The sequence below is a fragment of the Sinocyclocheilus rhinocerous genome, unplaced genomic scaffold (assembly GCF_001515625.1).
Source record: "Sinocyclocheilus rhinocerous isolate Xijiao unplaced genomic scaffold, SAMN03320098_v1.1 scaffold1413, whole genome shotgun sequence".
Classification (NCBI taxonomy): domain Eukaryota; kingdom Metazoa; phylum Chordata; class Actinopteri; order Cypriniformes; family Cyprinidae; genus Sinocyclocheilus; species Sinocyclocheilus rhinocerous.
Window position 1 is genome coordinate 551,325 of NW_015639297.1, and position 16,404 is coordinate 567,728.

The window sequence follows — 16,404 nt, forward strand, 5'->3', positions numbered from 1 at the left end:
TTTCTAAAATCCTGTATGGTAAGAGCTACGCGCGGCAGCCTCGTGCTCTTTCTTGAGTGGTTTAAAACCCCGGTTCCGCCTTGGGCATCACTCCTCCTATGTATCCTCTGGATACCTGCTTTAACAGGGTGTTGCTACTAGGGGTCTGTTGAGACAGTTCCTTCAGCATATGCAGAGCATGCGGTAGCCCCTGTGTGACAGGCCAAGACTTAGTATGATTCTAGGATCTTGGTCGTATTCCCTTAAAGGAATCTATTCCTGATTCCAAGCCTTGAGCTCCAAGCCTCGGGCCCAGGAGTTCTGGCCCTAACAGGTCCGTTTTTTGGGGTATGTAGCCTAGGCCTTTGGCCGTAGGGAATAATGTCACTGACAGCCGTCTTAACGTCCCAGGAGCAACTCCCATTGCTATGGTAGAGTTGGTACTTAGTGCTCGCCATGTTTCTGGCATGCACTCCCCTCAGCATGGCGGCGTGGGTATACTGTTCCCCATAGCGACCCCTAGAGGACGCAGTTCGAAGTTCCCATGAAAGGGAACGTCTCAGGTTACTTATGTAACCATGGTTCCCTGAGTAGGGAACGAGACACTGCGTCCTCTAGGTTTCCTGCCATACTTCGCCTCAGCATTGTGGCGTGGGTATACCGTTCCCCATAGCGACCCCTAGTGCACAGAATGATTCTTCATTAACTTTGTATTATGTTTGTCCACATTTGCTAATAAATACATAAAAATTTTTGTAGGGTTTGTGATAAACATGTCTTAACATTTTTACTGTGCTTTAGTTCATACATCTGCTTAGCAAAAATGCTTTTCATTTAATATCACCTATAAATATTTACATTGTACACATGTAGTAAAGAGATCCTTGAGTGTATTAAAGGGGTCATATGATGCGATTTCAAATTTTCCTTTCTCTTTGGAGTGTTACAAGCTGATTGTGCATAGATAAGATCCCTGAAGTTGCAAACATGGGTCTATAAATGGTATCCAACAATAATGGACACTGTGACAGAAATACTTTTCCTTGTGTCATCCAGAACAGTTAGAGAATATACTTATGTCTTCCCTCCAACAAAAAATAATAATCTGGCAAAAAATAATCACATTTGTGAATTTCTATTAGAAAGCAGTGCAGCGGCTGCTGTGCAGTGTCCCTTAGGCCGACAAAGAAATTACTTCTGACTAAATCCAAAGGCTCATTGTTGTCAGGCTGTGATGTATGTCACAAGGGACTTTTTAATGCAGTAAGTTGTTAAAAAACTTTTCCATATTTTCCGCCCGGGAATGATAGCATTCCATCAGAAGCAATGACAGAATGGAGATGGAATTATATTTACCACTGCTTAATGGATGGATGACTTAGTGCCCAGCTTATTTGAAATGAAGGCTGGCTTCTCATCCGTCTTCTTTTTATTCCATTTTAGTTTTGAAAGGTTTTTCTTTACAAAAAAAAAAGTTCCCCTATTGCCCTTATAAATGAACTTTCCCCTTTCTCCTACCACCTGTCTCCTGAAAGCTTTATTGAAGTTTCTCTCTCTCTCTCTCTCTCTCTTTCTTTCTTTTTTTTTTTTTTTTTTTCTTTTTTTCTCTTTTTCACCTTCTTATTTTCTTCAGGCAGGTCAGAAGAGTCTTCATCGGAAGAGTCAGGGTTCGCAATCAAATTTTGGGGGGGTTTGGAAGAAGCTCTTCCTTTGTTGACTACGCTGATAAGAAATACAGACAAAACTATTTTAATTTAATTTTAATTATTTGCCACCATACATGTGAGCTAGTAATATGATTAAGACATATCTTTTCAAAAAGCTTTGGTTTAGTTCCACTGTCAGGCCTGGATTTGTTAGCGAGAAATAACAATATTTTGCATTTCTTAAGCCATTGAACAGATTAGGGTAAACGTGGTAGACAAAAAGAAGAGGATTGGGAATGTAACCTGGTTTTGAAATAAGCCATCTGTCCTCCTACCTTGGTCACATTGAGTTGGGTCTTTGTGTTTCTGAAGATGTACTTTGTGTTATTCAAAAAATGTGGTTTATAAAATACGTAATTGCTGCACCTGACCTACAGCTCAAAGAATACAGATCAAGTGTTCAGTATTTACAAAATGACAGTGGTCCAATTACAGAACCCTGTGAGCCTCCACAGGTTATATTAGGTCATGACACTTTTACACACCTCAAAAAATGTTAAACTGCCTGGAAATGACAACATTTTGTGAGTCATACATGTTTCTGTAGCTGTCATGCCAGGAGTAATAGCATGAAGATTAATGTCACCGCTGATTCATCTGAGATATGCTATACCAGAGTGCATACATACAAGACATCGGATTGAATGTAGAGTGTGACCTTTTATCATAATACAACCAACTATGTCGTTGACTACTCGGTTCCCATTTTAGCTGTCGGGATACAAGTAGAAAAGATGGAAAGATTGTGTCACAGGAAATTGAGCATGTTAAGGCGCCAGTAAATAAACAAGTGACTAGACATCCTAAATTATCTCAAAAATCTCAAATATTGACTGGACTGGACTCTTAAAAGTACACCAACAACATTTTTTTGTTGCTTTGCCTAGCAGGATTCCCACTGACACAGAGCACCTGGAAATAACATATTTTATTTAAAAAGTTTATTTATAAAATTTGTATATTTCTTTAAAAAGTCTTCAAATGTAATGTTACGTTTTGGAATTTTTTTATAGAAAATAGCTGCTCAAAATATTTTTATTAGCTAGTAATTACTCTTTGTGAATGCTTAGGCTATAGAGTAAACCAATGAGAAACATTGATTTGCCTACTAAGAGTTTAATTAGAATTATTTGTACACTAGTAAAATCATTTAAATCTATTAATTCCCAAGATTGCAGCTTGTTTGCGATGCTCCTACTTGCTTCCTATGTTTAACATAATATTTCTATGTTGAAATTTGAAGGTTGCAAGAGAGATCTAGTGAGACTAATATTGTGTACTGTATATTTAAACAAATAATTAATCTTGTCTAAAGGATTTGTGCAGGTGCATTGTTCATCAAATCTGAGGTCCATTTTCACAGTTTGATGCTTCAACTCCATCAGTTGATTTGAGCTGTACAAAGCATGACATTTCGTCTGACACTCTTTTCCTGCTGTCATTTTGTCCCCAAGCACAGGCTGAAGTTCTTTCTGAAGTATGCTAGACATTTCACAGCTGTCAAGTGCACTGTAAAAACCTGCTGAAAAAAATCTGCCTGGAGAAGATTATAGACTCCAAAACTTGTGCACACATTGATTTCTTTCTTTCTACCCAGACAGATGGGATATAAAAGGGTTTGACAATAGCATGTGCCAGATTTAGAGAGCTGCTTGTTCAGAGTATCACATTTAGGTTTGAGTACTTTTGTGCCAAGTTTGATGTCAAGAGTGTTGCATGTGGACTTCTTGTAATGTTGATGCTTAAAATGCACTCAGTAAGTTTTGGTTATAAGATTGGTATCAGTTGATTCTTAAAGGAGTAGTTCATCCAAAAATTAAAATTTGCTGAAAATGTACTCATTCTCTGGCCATGCAAAATATAGATGAGTTTGTATCTTCATTGGAACAGATTTAGAGAAATTTAGCATTACATCACCTCCTCTGCAGTGAATGGATGCTAAATAATGCTAAATTTCTGTTTGGCTAAACAAACAAACTTGTCTACATCTTGGATGGCCTGAGGGTGAGTTCATTTTCTTTAGCAAATCTAAAAAAAATAATAATTTGCATTCAAATCATTTTTATTTTTTATAATTTAGTCACAATTTCATAGAATGTAGAAACAACAGATCAGCATATTCATTGTGTAAACAATGTGTTGAGTTGGATTTTAATGCAATGTATAAACAACTCATGACCTCGAATGGTGAGAGGCAGACAGTATACTTGCCATCAAAAGAACTTCTTGAGATATTCTCTGCTGGGATTTTGCTCCGGTGGAGGTCCTACTTGGGCCCGCAGCAATTCCTAGGGCAAATACTTATGTTGCCAGGGGAAGCTGATCCAAACTCAGCTGCTCTCATAGCCCTGAATCTCCGTCTGCAGTTGCCCCAGGAGGGAGAACAGACAGACGATGTCAGGTCAACAGAAAATGATCTATTTCTGTTGCTTTGATGACAAACAGGGCAGTAAATTAAATAAAACTGACATTTAAGGTCATATTTTGAATGTTGGTGGATGAGTTGTGTTTTCTGTTTAATAATGGCTGAATGTTGACCAATATCTTACATACTTTTATCAAGATAAGTGGATTAGACTTCTTGCGATCTGAATATCAAGGGCATAAATTTTAGCATGTGTGTATTTGAGTGTGTGTGGCTTGTCCCAGGTGTTGTAGGGTACATAAAGGGCTTATCTTGATGTGTCTCAAAGAACACTCTCCTGTCTCTAATCTCAGTCTTTAGCGTCATGTCACCTCAGTTACATGTCAGCTGATCAGCTATAGCTTTGAGAGAAATGTGTGTCATTAAAGCACATATGATTTTGTCATCTCTCACCCTGCAGCTTACAAATGTCTGCCTATTTTTTTTACAGCCTTCAAAGAAATAGTTTACATTTTTATCATAAATTAAATTTTTGTCATGATTTACTCAGCCTCATTTTGTTCTGTCACTTCTTTCATTTTCTTTCAAAATGAGATGTTAAGCATAATATTCAAGCTGATGCCATTCAACAAAGGAAGATGGGAATTTATTAGTAATTAAATGTCTTGCACTTTTTTTTCTCATTTGTAAGTATATATTAGTATTTTAGTATTATTTATATACTGTTGTGCTATTTAATAATCTTTTGAATTGGCTTTTATTTTTTTATTTATTTATTTTTTTTATTTTAGTTTTAGCAGTTTTATGTGTTTTTTATATCAATTGTCTTTTTAAACATTTCCATTTAGCTTTAATTTATTTTAATTTTAATTTTAATACTTCAACGTAAACTTACCTTTGCATTTGTTGGCAGGATTTCTTCATTTCTAATTCTTGTTTTAAAGTTTTTCCTCTAACATTTGTGTTCTATTTTATTTCAGCTTCAATGAATAAAAGTAATTTTTTATTACCCTATAGTGTTGTTAGCACCAGTTGAGCTATATTGAATTCTGTATAATATTATATGACGTTTAAGTTTAATATGCCATATAATATGTTATATGAAGTCGCTTAGAAAGCCTCTGCCAAGAGCATATATATGGATTCATCCTGCTTCTATAAAACTGTCAGTGTTTCCAGTATTTCTTTTATTCCCTCAGTCTCTTTCTCATCTTTCCCCCGTCTCGTGTCTTTCACACTGCTGTAGATCTGGACCTGTGTCTGACAAGCAGCCTTCACGCTTGTGTAATCCTGTCCATTAACTTCTGGGTTATAAAACGCCTGATCATTTTTCAGTCAGTTCTTTCAGCCTGTGAATGAACACTGATCAGATGGCATTCTATTGTAATCAACCACCAGGAAAAGAAAAAGGAGAGAGAGAGAGAGCTAGAAACTTCAAGGCAGCCAGAAAAACGGATCTTATCCCATTACAGCTCTTGGAAGGGAAAGTAGCAGTCTGTTCCTGGCTCTGGTAACAATACCCAGCAGGGGTTCACCCTGAGCCCCATATGAGTCCTGGCTTTACACATCGCATCAGTTCAATAGGCTTACTAAGCCATGGGTCGTCGTAGCATGGCTTCAGCCGTGGACTAGGGCAAACAGCTAATGAATATTCCAGCTCACAGTCAACATCTGAGAGTCAAGAGCCAGGGGCTTTCTGATTTGAAAAGCGCTGGTGCTGATTAGCCTTTTGAGTGGAGAAATCTTCATGGCATTAAACTGGATTTCAATGGGTCAATCACAAACCAGATAAGCCACTAAAAGCAGTCGTAGTTGAACATTTTAGCTCTGTATAACTGTCTTCTAAGACAGCTTCCTTGTGTCTGTATGTCATAAATAGTGCATAAATTACACACAATTGATTCGAATAGATTAGTAATATCAAATAAATTATTCAATACAGCAGTGTCATTAGTTTTAATTTTAATTGAAGTTTTAGTAATTATGTTGTGTTTTGTTGGTCTTATTATAGGGCTTCTTAAAATTCTTATTTTTTTATTAAGTTTAAGTTTTAGTTATTTTAGTACTTCAGCTTAAACTAAGCAAAAATGAGAAATGTTGCTGAAATAAAATAATGTGTACATTTTTTAGATGATAATGGGTTTTATGGTTTTAGTTTTAGCATAAGTTAACGATAATAATCCTGTTTTGGGGTTTACAACACTAGACTTTGCATGCAAATAGAGTTTCTATTTATTTATTTTTTAAACTTTTTTTATCACTCATTTTCAGTATTAAATGAAATATTTTAAATCAAAATTTCTCTTGCCTCATTTACATCTTTGTTTTTTGTTGTTTTTTTTTAAACGGCATTAATGCAGTATTTATTTATATTATTCTATGTATCATTTCATTTTTGCTTAATCACTTTTATGCTACCATCTGGGTGTAATAACATAAACCTTCTGGGTTTTGAATAAAAACACAGGCTAAAAGCTCAGGCTACCCTTTTAATTAACTGCGCTATATTGACTTAGCGCACTAGAAGAAACACTTAAATGAAAGAATATGCATTGTTTGCAGACTCTTAAATTATTCAGAAGACTCTCGAGATCAGGTTATTAACCAATATGCCTGATGAAATATTAACCAATATTTCATCAGGCATCACAATAAAGCAATATGTTAATCATTATACAGTACATTATACAATACATTATATTATACATTATACAGTTAAACATTATTACATAAATCTGCATTTATCCTTCAATGTCTGTTTACATTAACCTTGGATTTTCTGTACAATTTATCCGGAGCAGAATAACTGGAGTAAATATAAGCAATGCGGCTCTAATGCTTCAGCTGACATACTGATGCCTTGTTAACAGAATAAATATAATTGGCTTCCTGCATGCAGATTATACATCACTTCCGTCTGATGAATTTACTGCACTGACACTGTTCAAATGGATGCCTGCTGTGTTATGTATATACACGTTGAGTAATATTATATAAGGATCTGTTTGTCTGTCTGTCTGTAGATCTACTTACCAATTTGTGGTTGTACCAAACAACATTGTTTTTTGCTTTATAACCTGCAAAAATGGGTCTTTGGCTTTTTCAAGCCGGTGTCACAGTGATTTTTCAAATTGCGCTTTGTGCTGCAGGTTAGTTCTGTCCTTGCCTTCCTGTTTAAAACCAGCTGGCATCTTTTTTACTCAAACTTGAAATATTAACACAGACACACACACAGTTGCTTAAACAAACATTTATGAAAAATCTGTAGTGAACCCTGCTTCTTCATTGGTCATAAAACTGTATAGACGCATTCATGTAGTTTGCACACTAGCGTAAGGTCATTGTTGATTAAAGCAACAGCCAAAGGCCTATATTATGACTTTAGCACTTAAAGTCATATTTGTTGCTGACATCATATTATTTATGCCTCCAAACCATTATGATTCAAAATCACAGCACATAACAGCTCAATTTAAACAAGATGTTAACAACATAGAAGGTGCTAATATAAACTTTTTAAGGAACATTTTATCCACAAAATGTACATTTTGTCATTTATTCACCCTCATGTTGTTTCAACTGTGTATGACTTTCTTTGTGAAACACAAACGGATACATTTTGCAGAATGTTTGAACTGCAATCTTCTATACAATGAAACTGGATGGGGACCAGGTGCTGTCAAGCTCCAAAAATGACAAAAAGCCTCATTAAAGGACATACAATATTACACAATATTCAATATGCACAATATTGCATAATACTGAAGCCATATGATAGCTTTCGGAAGAAAAGACAGCAATTTAATTGTTTATTTACTGAAATTCGTTTTTATTCGCTTTTGTTTACAGTAATAATTCCATTTAGCTTTAGATTATTTTTATTTTATTTTTAGTACTTCAACTTCAACTTGTTTATTTTTATTTATGTATTTTATTATTTTAGTTAGTTGCCATGAAAACATTTATTTTTTTGCATCTAATAAATCTATTTTATTTTATTTCAGCTTTAAGTTAATGGAAACACATTTTAATAGTTTTCATTTTAGTTAACAATAAATAACTTTTTTAAACTCCACAGAAGAAAGAAAGAAAGAAAGAAAGTGAATCATACAAGTATTTTAAACAAATTACTATCCATTTAAACTTCCTTTAAATTTCTGTTTTTGGTTTCATTATTATTATTATTATCATTTGGCATTGTTTTTATTATCAATTTCTGTGTTTTGCCCATTTAGTCAAGAATCATTTCTGGTGTTGTATGTAAAATGACAGAGCTGGAAGTAAGAGTAAATTGTGTATAAGGGAAGCACCCACCGCTCTTCACATTAGTTTACTCTCCATATTTGGTAAGCATTGCTGCAGTAGAAGCGCCTCTGGATATCATCAAACATGGGAATGGTATCTTGTGGATTGTCCCATAAAATGAATTGACAGACTGCTTATGTTGCTTTCTATAGAATCAGAGGGCAAATGGGGAAAAGGGTGAGAAAGGGGAGTACATTCCTACACTCATTTGAGTCGTTATTAATTTCAGGATATACCATGTATGAATTGATTATATAAACTATATACTAAACTATTGTTTTAAAACTTTTAAAAACACTCCATCTTATGATAGAAGAAAAGTGTTAGGATTTAGTAAATTATGTCTGGCATTGTTGCACATTAAACAAGCCATAATACAACACCGTGCAGCATGTCTTTGGGGCCGGGCCCTGTAAACTCTTACTATTACATAAACCTATACTATGTACACAGAGACACACTATGGCGCTGTGTTCTTTTCCATCTGTAGGGCTTTTTCTCTATTTGTCCTTTTTGTTCTTGTCACAGTTTATCAGTCTGTGGTTTGAGTCAGTACAGGCTGTCAGTCACAGAAAGACAGATGGACAGTCTTATTGGCATGAAAGAGGAAAAGAGCAACCTGTCTGCACTTTACTTATTAAAATTATAATTACGTGCCAAATGAAATTAAATGTTATAGAATGCATTCTAGATTAGCTAGGGTTTGGTTTCGAAAATACTAGGGTCATTTTACAAAACGAATGCTTTTTGTGTTCTTCACATATAAATGTGTAAACAGTCACAAGTAGCTGATGCCAGCTTTTACTATGTGTTAATGTGGACATTTTCTTGTAACTAATATATTTTTGGATTATATTTTAGGTCATATTTTCATGAAAATGCCTTCTTTTTAGCTTGTCCCCATCCATTGTCTTGCTCTTATAAATATACACGTTTTGAAAACAAAATACATGGAAATTATTTTTAAAAAGAAAACTTCCTAAATAATAATAATAATAATTAAAAACGTATAACTCTTTCACAAACTAAACTTAAAGTATCCTCTTTTTATCACTTTTCTTATGGTTTGTCATTAAATGTTGTGTTTAATCTTTAACTTTCAACTTCATTATTGTGATTTTGTATATGAAACAGTTGAAAATTGAATGTTTGTAGATCACTTTGTACCTTGAGGCTAATTAAAGTGTTAAACTATCAACAATCTGAATGCATAATTAAATGCCAACATGTATTGAAAATGTAATTTTTTAGCTTGAGATGAAATTCAAAACACTTTCGACACGTTATGTGCCTGACAGAATGTTTAAAATCTTATTCAAATGTTCTTTAAATGTTCTTTTCTTTAAAAATCACCTTATGATCACGCTGAAAGAGGCACCCATTTCATAGAATCACCCACTACGCTTTTTCAGTCTCTGTGACTTTGTGACAAGCGGAGCTTATATGCCCACAGACAGCAGGAAGGGTTTATTTTGAGCACATGCCTGGATGAAGGTAGAGAGTATTTCAAGGGAGGTGTTTTAGCTTTCTGTCTGTTCCGTCTTAGTCTCAGCCTAAGATGACACGCCCACTGGCCGCCCACAGGCTGTTCGCTGATTATCTGATGCGCATTGCATACACGAATAGCAAGTGCTGGCTAAAACTGGCAGACGTAATCTCATTTTAAACAATTTCTGCATGATTGGATATCATGATCATAAATGTCGGTCAGACAAATCCTTCCTGAAGGAATAGGTGACCCAAAAATGATAATTTGCTGTAAATGTACTCGCCCTCAGGTCATCCAAGATGTAGATGAGTTTGTTTCTTCATCAGAACAGATTTGGAGAATTTAGCATTACATCACTTGCTCACCAGTGGATCCTCTGCAGTGAATGGGTGCCGTCAGAATGAGAGTCCAAACAGCTGATAAAAACGTCATCATAAACCACAAGTAATATGTATATATATATATGTATATATGTATTTATATATATTTTTTGGCAGTGGCTTGTTACAGTGCATTGTGTAATGGTAAAAGTAAATTGATACTATTTTTAAAAAGTAACAATAAAGGGAGATGGAGGGAGAGCCTGTTGTTATATTATTCTCAAAACCAGACAGAAGCACTTAAAGGGCTTTTAGGCCAGTATATTCCAGTAAACACAGCTGTGATTGCAGATCATTTTTCAAATGCTTTCCATTGCCCTTGACTCTCTCACATTATATTATGTATTCTGCTCAATGCGAGTGTGAGCATATAAAACAGTCAATGGATAGATAATAAACATGCACAGCATGTGCAGATGAGCAATTCATTCAGACTGACCACAATATGTCACTTATTATTTTATTTTTTTTATCCCATACATTGTATGGAAAATAACATTGTGGATATCCTGCATATCAGCTCCTGTTGTGTTCAACAACAACAAACAAAATAATAATAATGATGACAGTTTTATTTTTTTGAGTGCACTGTTCCTTTAGATTTTAACATTTTAATAACTTTTTATGTTGCTTACAACATTTCCATTGTCCATACTCTTTCATTTAGCTTTTCTTTGCTTTTGGTTATTTCTCTAGCATGTTTTACTCTACTCTTCCACTCTTTGCCTTTCCTTGTGCCTCTCTCATGTCTGCAAACTTGTGCTCTTTTTCTTTCTCTCTTTCTCTTTCAGCAACACTATTCAGATCAATATAATCGATGACGAGGAGTATGAAAAGAATAAGAACTTCTTCCTGGAGATTGGAGAGCCACAATTGGTGGAAATGAGTGAGAGAAAAGGTGGGATGTCGTCTGCCCTGTAACAGCCTCGGTGTGCTGCCATCTTCTGGGCTGAACAGGAAGTGTTAATAATATGCAAAGCCAACAGGCCAAAGAATCACTGTTAGTTGGCCTACAACATCTCTAGACCTAACGTATGCTTAAAATAGTATCTTATCTAGTTACTCTTATCTCAGTGGCCTTTTGTGACCCAAAATTTTAACCGATTCTATGCAATTCTTGACTTCTGAAGAGTGGGATGCATAATAATTTCTCCATTACAGAATTCTGGAGCAAAATTGACAGATGAATCAAATGAGAAAAGAGAGTCTTGTGTCATAATTATTCATAGATTTGATTGGCTCATTTACTTGGAGGCATCTGATATGCCTAAAATTGAACACACAAGCACACTTCAAACCTCAAATGTGATTTTATGTTCCCCCCACAGGAAGACCATAAAGGTTAAAATTCTTGACCATGAGGAGTATGACAAGCATGCAAACTTCTTCATAGAGCTGCAGGAACCAGAATGGAGGAGGAGGGGATGGACAGGTGAAAGATAGTAAAGAAACGAGTGAAACAAGCATTTTCCTGTCTCTGCAGCTGCCCTTTATTCTGGCTTCTGTCTTTCCCTTCCTCCGCTCCTCCTTCAAAGCTGATCCTCTACTTTCGTTCTACTGTTGCAGTAATGCCGTTTTCTTCCTGTTTGCTGCTCAATTTCAGTGGATTTATCTTTCATGTTCCCCCCTGGCCAAAGGTTACGAGCTTTCTCAGAGAGTAGGCATAACTGGCTGACTTTTAATGTGAGGATTCTGGCCAGGAGTAAAGCTGTAGGGACCGTTCCTTCAGGCCAGGATGAGGCAAGGACAATTGAAACCATAATGAGCAGCAGATACATGAGTTTCTTGCCAAATTCCATGTGCCTATGAGATTTAATATTTTTTTCTGACAGAAAAAGATTGATTCAGCAATATGATATAAGATTTTTGTTGACATCATACTCATTTTTCATATTTCATATTTTTTAATATAAATTTTTAAATGTTGTAGGGCTTATTATGATATGCTCAATAATTCATCTAATTAATCACAATGAATCCCCTAAATGAAGATAATTTATGACATTGTGGCAGTGTATATATATATATTAATTAATTAATCAAACCAAATGAATATGTTCAACTGAATGTCCTACTATGTGCACTAATGTTCAAAAGTTTGGTGTCAGTATGATTTTTTTTTAAAGAATGTACTTTTAAGAAAATAAGAAAAGTAAGAAAATCCTTTTGTTTAGCAGTGACACATCAAATTAATCAAAAGTGGCAGATAATACTTTTACATTGTTACACAAGATTTACATTTCAAATAAATGCGGTTCTTTTGAACATTCTGTTTATCAAAGAATCCTGGAAAAAAAGCATCAAAGATAAACAGCGCAACTGTTTACAACATTGACAATAAGAAATGAGCAGCAAATCAGCATATCAGAAGGATTTCTGAAGGATCACTGAAGACTGCAGAAATGACTGCTGAAAATTCAGCTTTTTAGAATATAATGACATTTTAAATTGTATTAATGTTTCTATTTCTAGTGTATTTTGTATTCAATCAAATGCATGCTTGGCGAGCATAAGAGGCTTCTTCACAAAAAACACTGAAAAAAATCTCACTGACTCCAAACATTTCAATGTATAGAGAATATAATGGAGTATAATTTGTATTCAGAACTCCCCTGTTTTTCAATGTTGATGATTTCCACCAGTTTCTGTTGAATTCGCAGTCAGATTTCAGAGACTTTCTCTAAGCCCCAGTCCCACTGGGAGTCATCTATATTTAGCAACACAAATTTCTTACACAGCCCTGTCTGTGTTACTCTGTTGGCTCATTCATAATAATTTTGCTCTTTCTTTATCTCCATTTTTTCTTTGCTTTTTTGTCCTGTCTCTTCTTCATTTGTCTACATCAGCTATGTTGCTGCATGAATGTGGTAAGCTGTCTCTTTTTTCGCTGCTCTTTATTTCTGTAAATCACTTAAAAATGTTCAGCTCATCACATGAGGATGCAGATGTTTATTTGTTAATATGTACAAGCCCTTTGTTCAAATTCAATCAAACATTGTCTGCTGATGCTGATAAGATCACCCACCAATCTGGTTCCTTTTTCACTCTCCATGCTGCAAAGACCAGACCACTTTCCATGCTGGTTGCTAATGCTAGTTATATGCTGGTTAATATTGTTTTGGTGCTGGTCATGCTGGCGAAACAGCATAGCCAACAGTCAAATTATGCTAACACGTATTTACACATTCATTTGGGCCTATACTGACATCATTTTCTTTCCTTATTAAAAATCTGTAAAACATGAAATGAACAAAGAGTGAGATCATTTTTGCTGTGTTTTTATGATTTTAGGTGGATTCGTGAAGACAGGTACAGTAATATTTCACTGGAACTGCTCAGCTAACTCATTACAAGCTACCTAAGCTAACTTGCTTAGCTAACCAAGCGAATGAATTCTGAGTCATAGATTTAATCTTTTTGATGATAATCTTTTCTTTGATAGATAAGAAGCTTTATGGTAAGAGATTAAATGTTACTTTTCACCTAGTTGAAGACTAAATATAACATTGGGTGTGTTTAGTAACTGGTTTGCTTGATGATGAGCTGGAGCCTTTGTTTGTCACACTGCGTAAACTAGAGGCTTGGTGTGTTTGCTTGATAGGCTCATTTACTCAAATAGGACCAGAGATAGGTACTAAGTGTCAAATTTGCTTTGCTTTCTTTCCTGTTAAGCAACTTTCACAGCAAAAAATACTTTACATGACCAGTCAAGTAGATTATAGGGATTTGATTTTGCTTGTCATGGCTGTGTCTGAAAAGAATGACTACAGTGCTACTTTTTTTGGTAGAAATTGATTCATAAATGGGGGGAAAATACACTGAATCAAAATTTTGTATAATTTATTTGTATTTTGTAATTAAATAAGTATTATTATGAATTATAAATAATATTTAAAATTTTTATTTCACCACTGTGTCCAAAAAACTACAATGCTTGTTTCTTAGTGGGTAAAAATGTATACTGTATCAAGATGGAAATTTATATATATAACTGTACTATAAATTACATTTATTATTTTTTTTTAAATAAAAATATATTATTATAAATAAAATAAATAATAAAATCATGTATAGTTTCTCACTGTCTCTGAAAATATTGACTACAATGCTTATTTCTCTGTAGAAATTTAATTATAGGATATTGAATTGAAATTTAAATTGATTATAAATACATTTATTTAAAATTTTGTATTTTTATAATTAATAAATAATTTTTAATTCTAAGTACTGTTTTCATTTAAAAAAAAAAAATTTTTTTAATTACTTTTTATAACCACTCTATCAGACACTTTTTTTATTCTTATGGTCAATTCACACCACACCGGCAAACTGCTACAGACACTTCATCAGGTTTTGTCTGATCAGTGTGTTACCCCTGTCTTTTGGAGCTTGTTTTCGCCAATTGAACACTAAGAACACTGAAGTTGAACACTGAGAAGTGATGTACTATAATCTGGTTATCTACATTGGTCGCGTCTGTCAGTGCAGTGTGAATTGGCCTGTACTAACAATAAACGAACAAACAAACTTCTTTAGTTATCAATATTTTAAAGGTTTCAGACACAGACCATGTCTCTAATAGCAAATAAACCTGTTAACTTCAATTTCTGAAACTAACTTGCCTGTGCACTCAATTAAAACATTATTACGGTCTAATTTTCAAGTTGTATACAAAGCACTAAGTTAAGATTGATTTCTGTCGCAGTGCCCTGAATGTTCTATGATATGCTGATTGTTTTGAAATGCCACATTTGCTGCATGCCAGAAAGTTTCACAAAGACATTGTGTGATGGGCAACAACACAACCCACTGTCACCTATTTAGTAACCATCATTGACATTACTCCCAAAGGCAAACGGGCTGGTTCCTGATAAGAATGCAGCTAGTCTGCCGTAGCTAACGTGTCAGTGCTTTCGTAACTGTCTTGTCAAACTCGCTCAACTGTGACGTGCACATTGATTCCCAAAAAAAAATTTGCACTTTGAATACTGTGTCCAAGGAGTGTCTGTTGCTGAAAAATGTCATCCCTGAGAGAACAGTGCATATTAAAATTAGCAGATGTCAGGTAGAAGAATTGAATGAATTCTATTCAGGCAAAGGTGTGGTTGATTTTACATACTAGAAGTTGACGTCATGTGTCATAAACTGCAGTTTGCTAATAATTATTACATCATCAGAGTGTTCATTATCTTAATCAAAGCCTTTATGACTTATTTCACCTTTTTATGACATTTTTAAAAGTATAAGCCTACAAATATTCCATTTAACCTCAATTAATTACTTTTTGATATATTTCATTATAATATGTAATTATTTCATTAAATTACTTCATTTATTCTGTTTATTATACTTATATATATATATATATATATATATATATAAGTATAATAAACAGAATAAATGAAGTAATTTAATGAAATAATTACATATTATAATGAAATATATCAAAAAGTAATTAATTGAGGTTAAATGGAATATTTGTAGGCTTATACTTTTAAAAATGTCATAAAAAGGTATATACTTTATACACTGTAATGTCTATCAAACTATAATATATCAAAGAGGCAATACGTATTTGCACTGATCTCTCAAGAGATAATTGACATTTTGTCATCTGCTTTATAAAACTTTATTTAGTTGTGTACCATCGTAGATAAAGCTGCATAGATCTGTTAGCATCTGTGCTAACACTGTTCAGTTAATGTGTTTGGGCTCATCAGGCAGGGATGTGTACCGGAAAGTGCAGGGTAGAGACAAACCAATCCCCTCCACCATTATCAGCATTACAGGTATCCACTTCCTCTCCTGTTCATCCATTTCGCTTTCTTTTCCTTAATTCATTCTCCTTTCGTCATTATAAATGTGTGATCTCATATGGTGTGTGCATGTTTGAGCCAATTAACCCAACATCTTGTTTCATTAAGCAATTGTGAGGATGTAAACAGTCATAATAGATCATCAGCCCATTAGTGTAACTAAACGCATGCATTTAATCATGTGAAAAGTGTTTTTAATCAATGCAACATGCTGATAGATTTATATGGAATTGTTTTATTGTCTTATCTTAAAGGTACAGTGGCCCAGTAGGGCACAACACAACAGAAACAAGCTGCAACACAACAGAAACAAGCCACAACACAACAAAATTAGCACAACACAACGGAAAGCCACAACAAAACA

General features: G+C 34.4%; 1 protein-coding gene across 1 annotated transcript in view; it reads left to right on the forward strand.

Annotated features, from left to right (window-relative positions):
• LOC107751122 (sodium/calcium exchanger 1-like) overlaps positions 1–16,404 on the forward strand; it is a 41,944-nt gene that overhangs the window by 11,570 nt on the left and 13,970 nt on the right. Inside the window, exons 3-4 of the mRNA XM_016566730.1 lie at positions 11,016–11,122; positions 15,945–16,013. Coding sequence (XP_016422216.1) covers positions 11,016–11,122; positions 15,945–16,013 — 176 coding nt within the window. The remainder of the gene's footprint in view (positions 1–11,015; positions 11,123–15,944; positions 16,014–16,404) is intronic.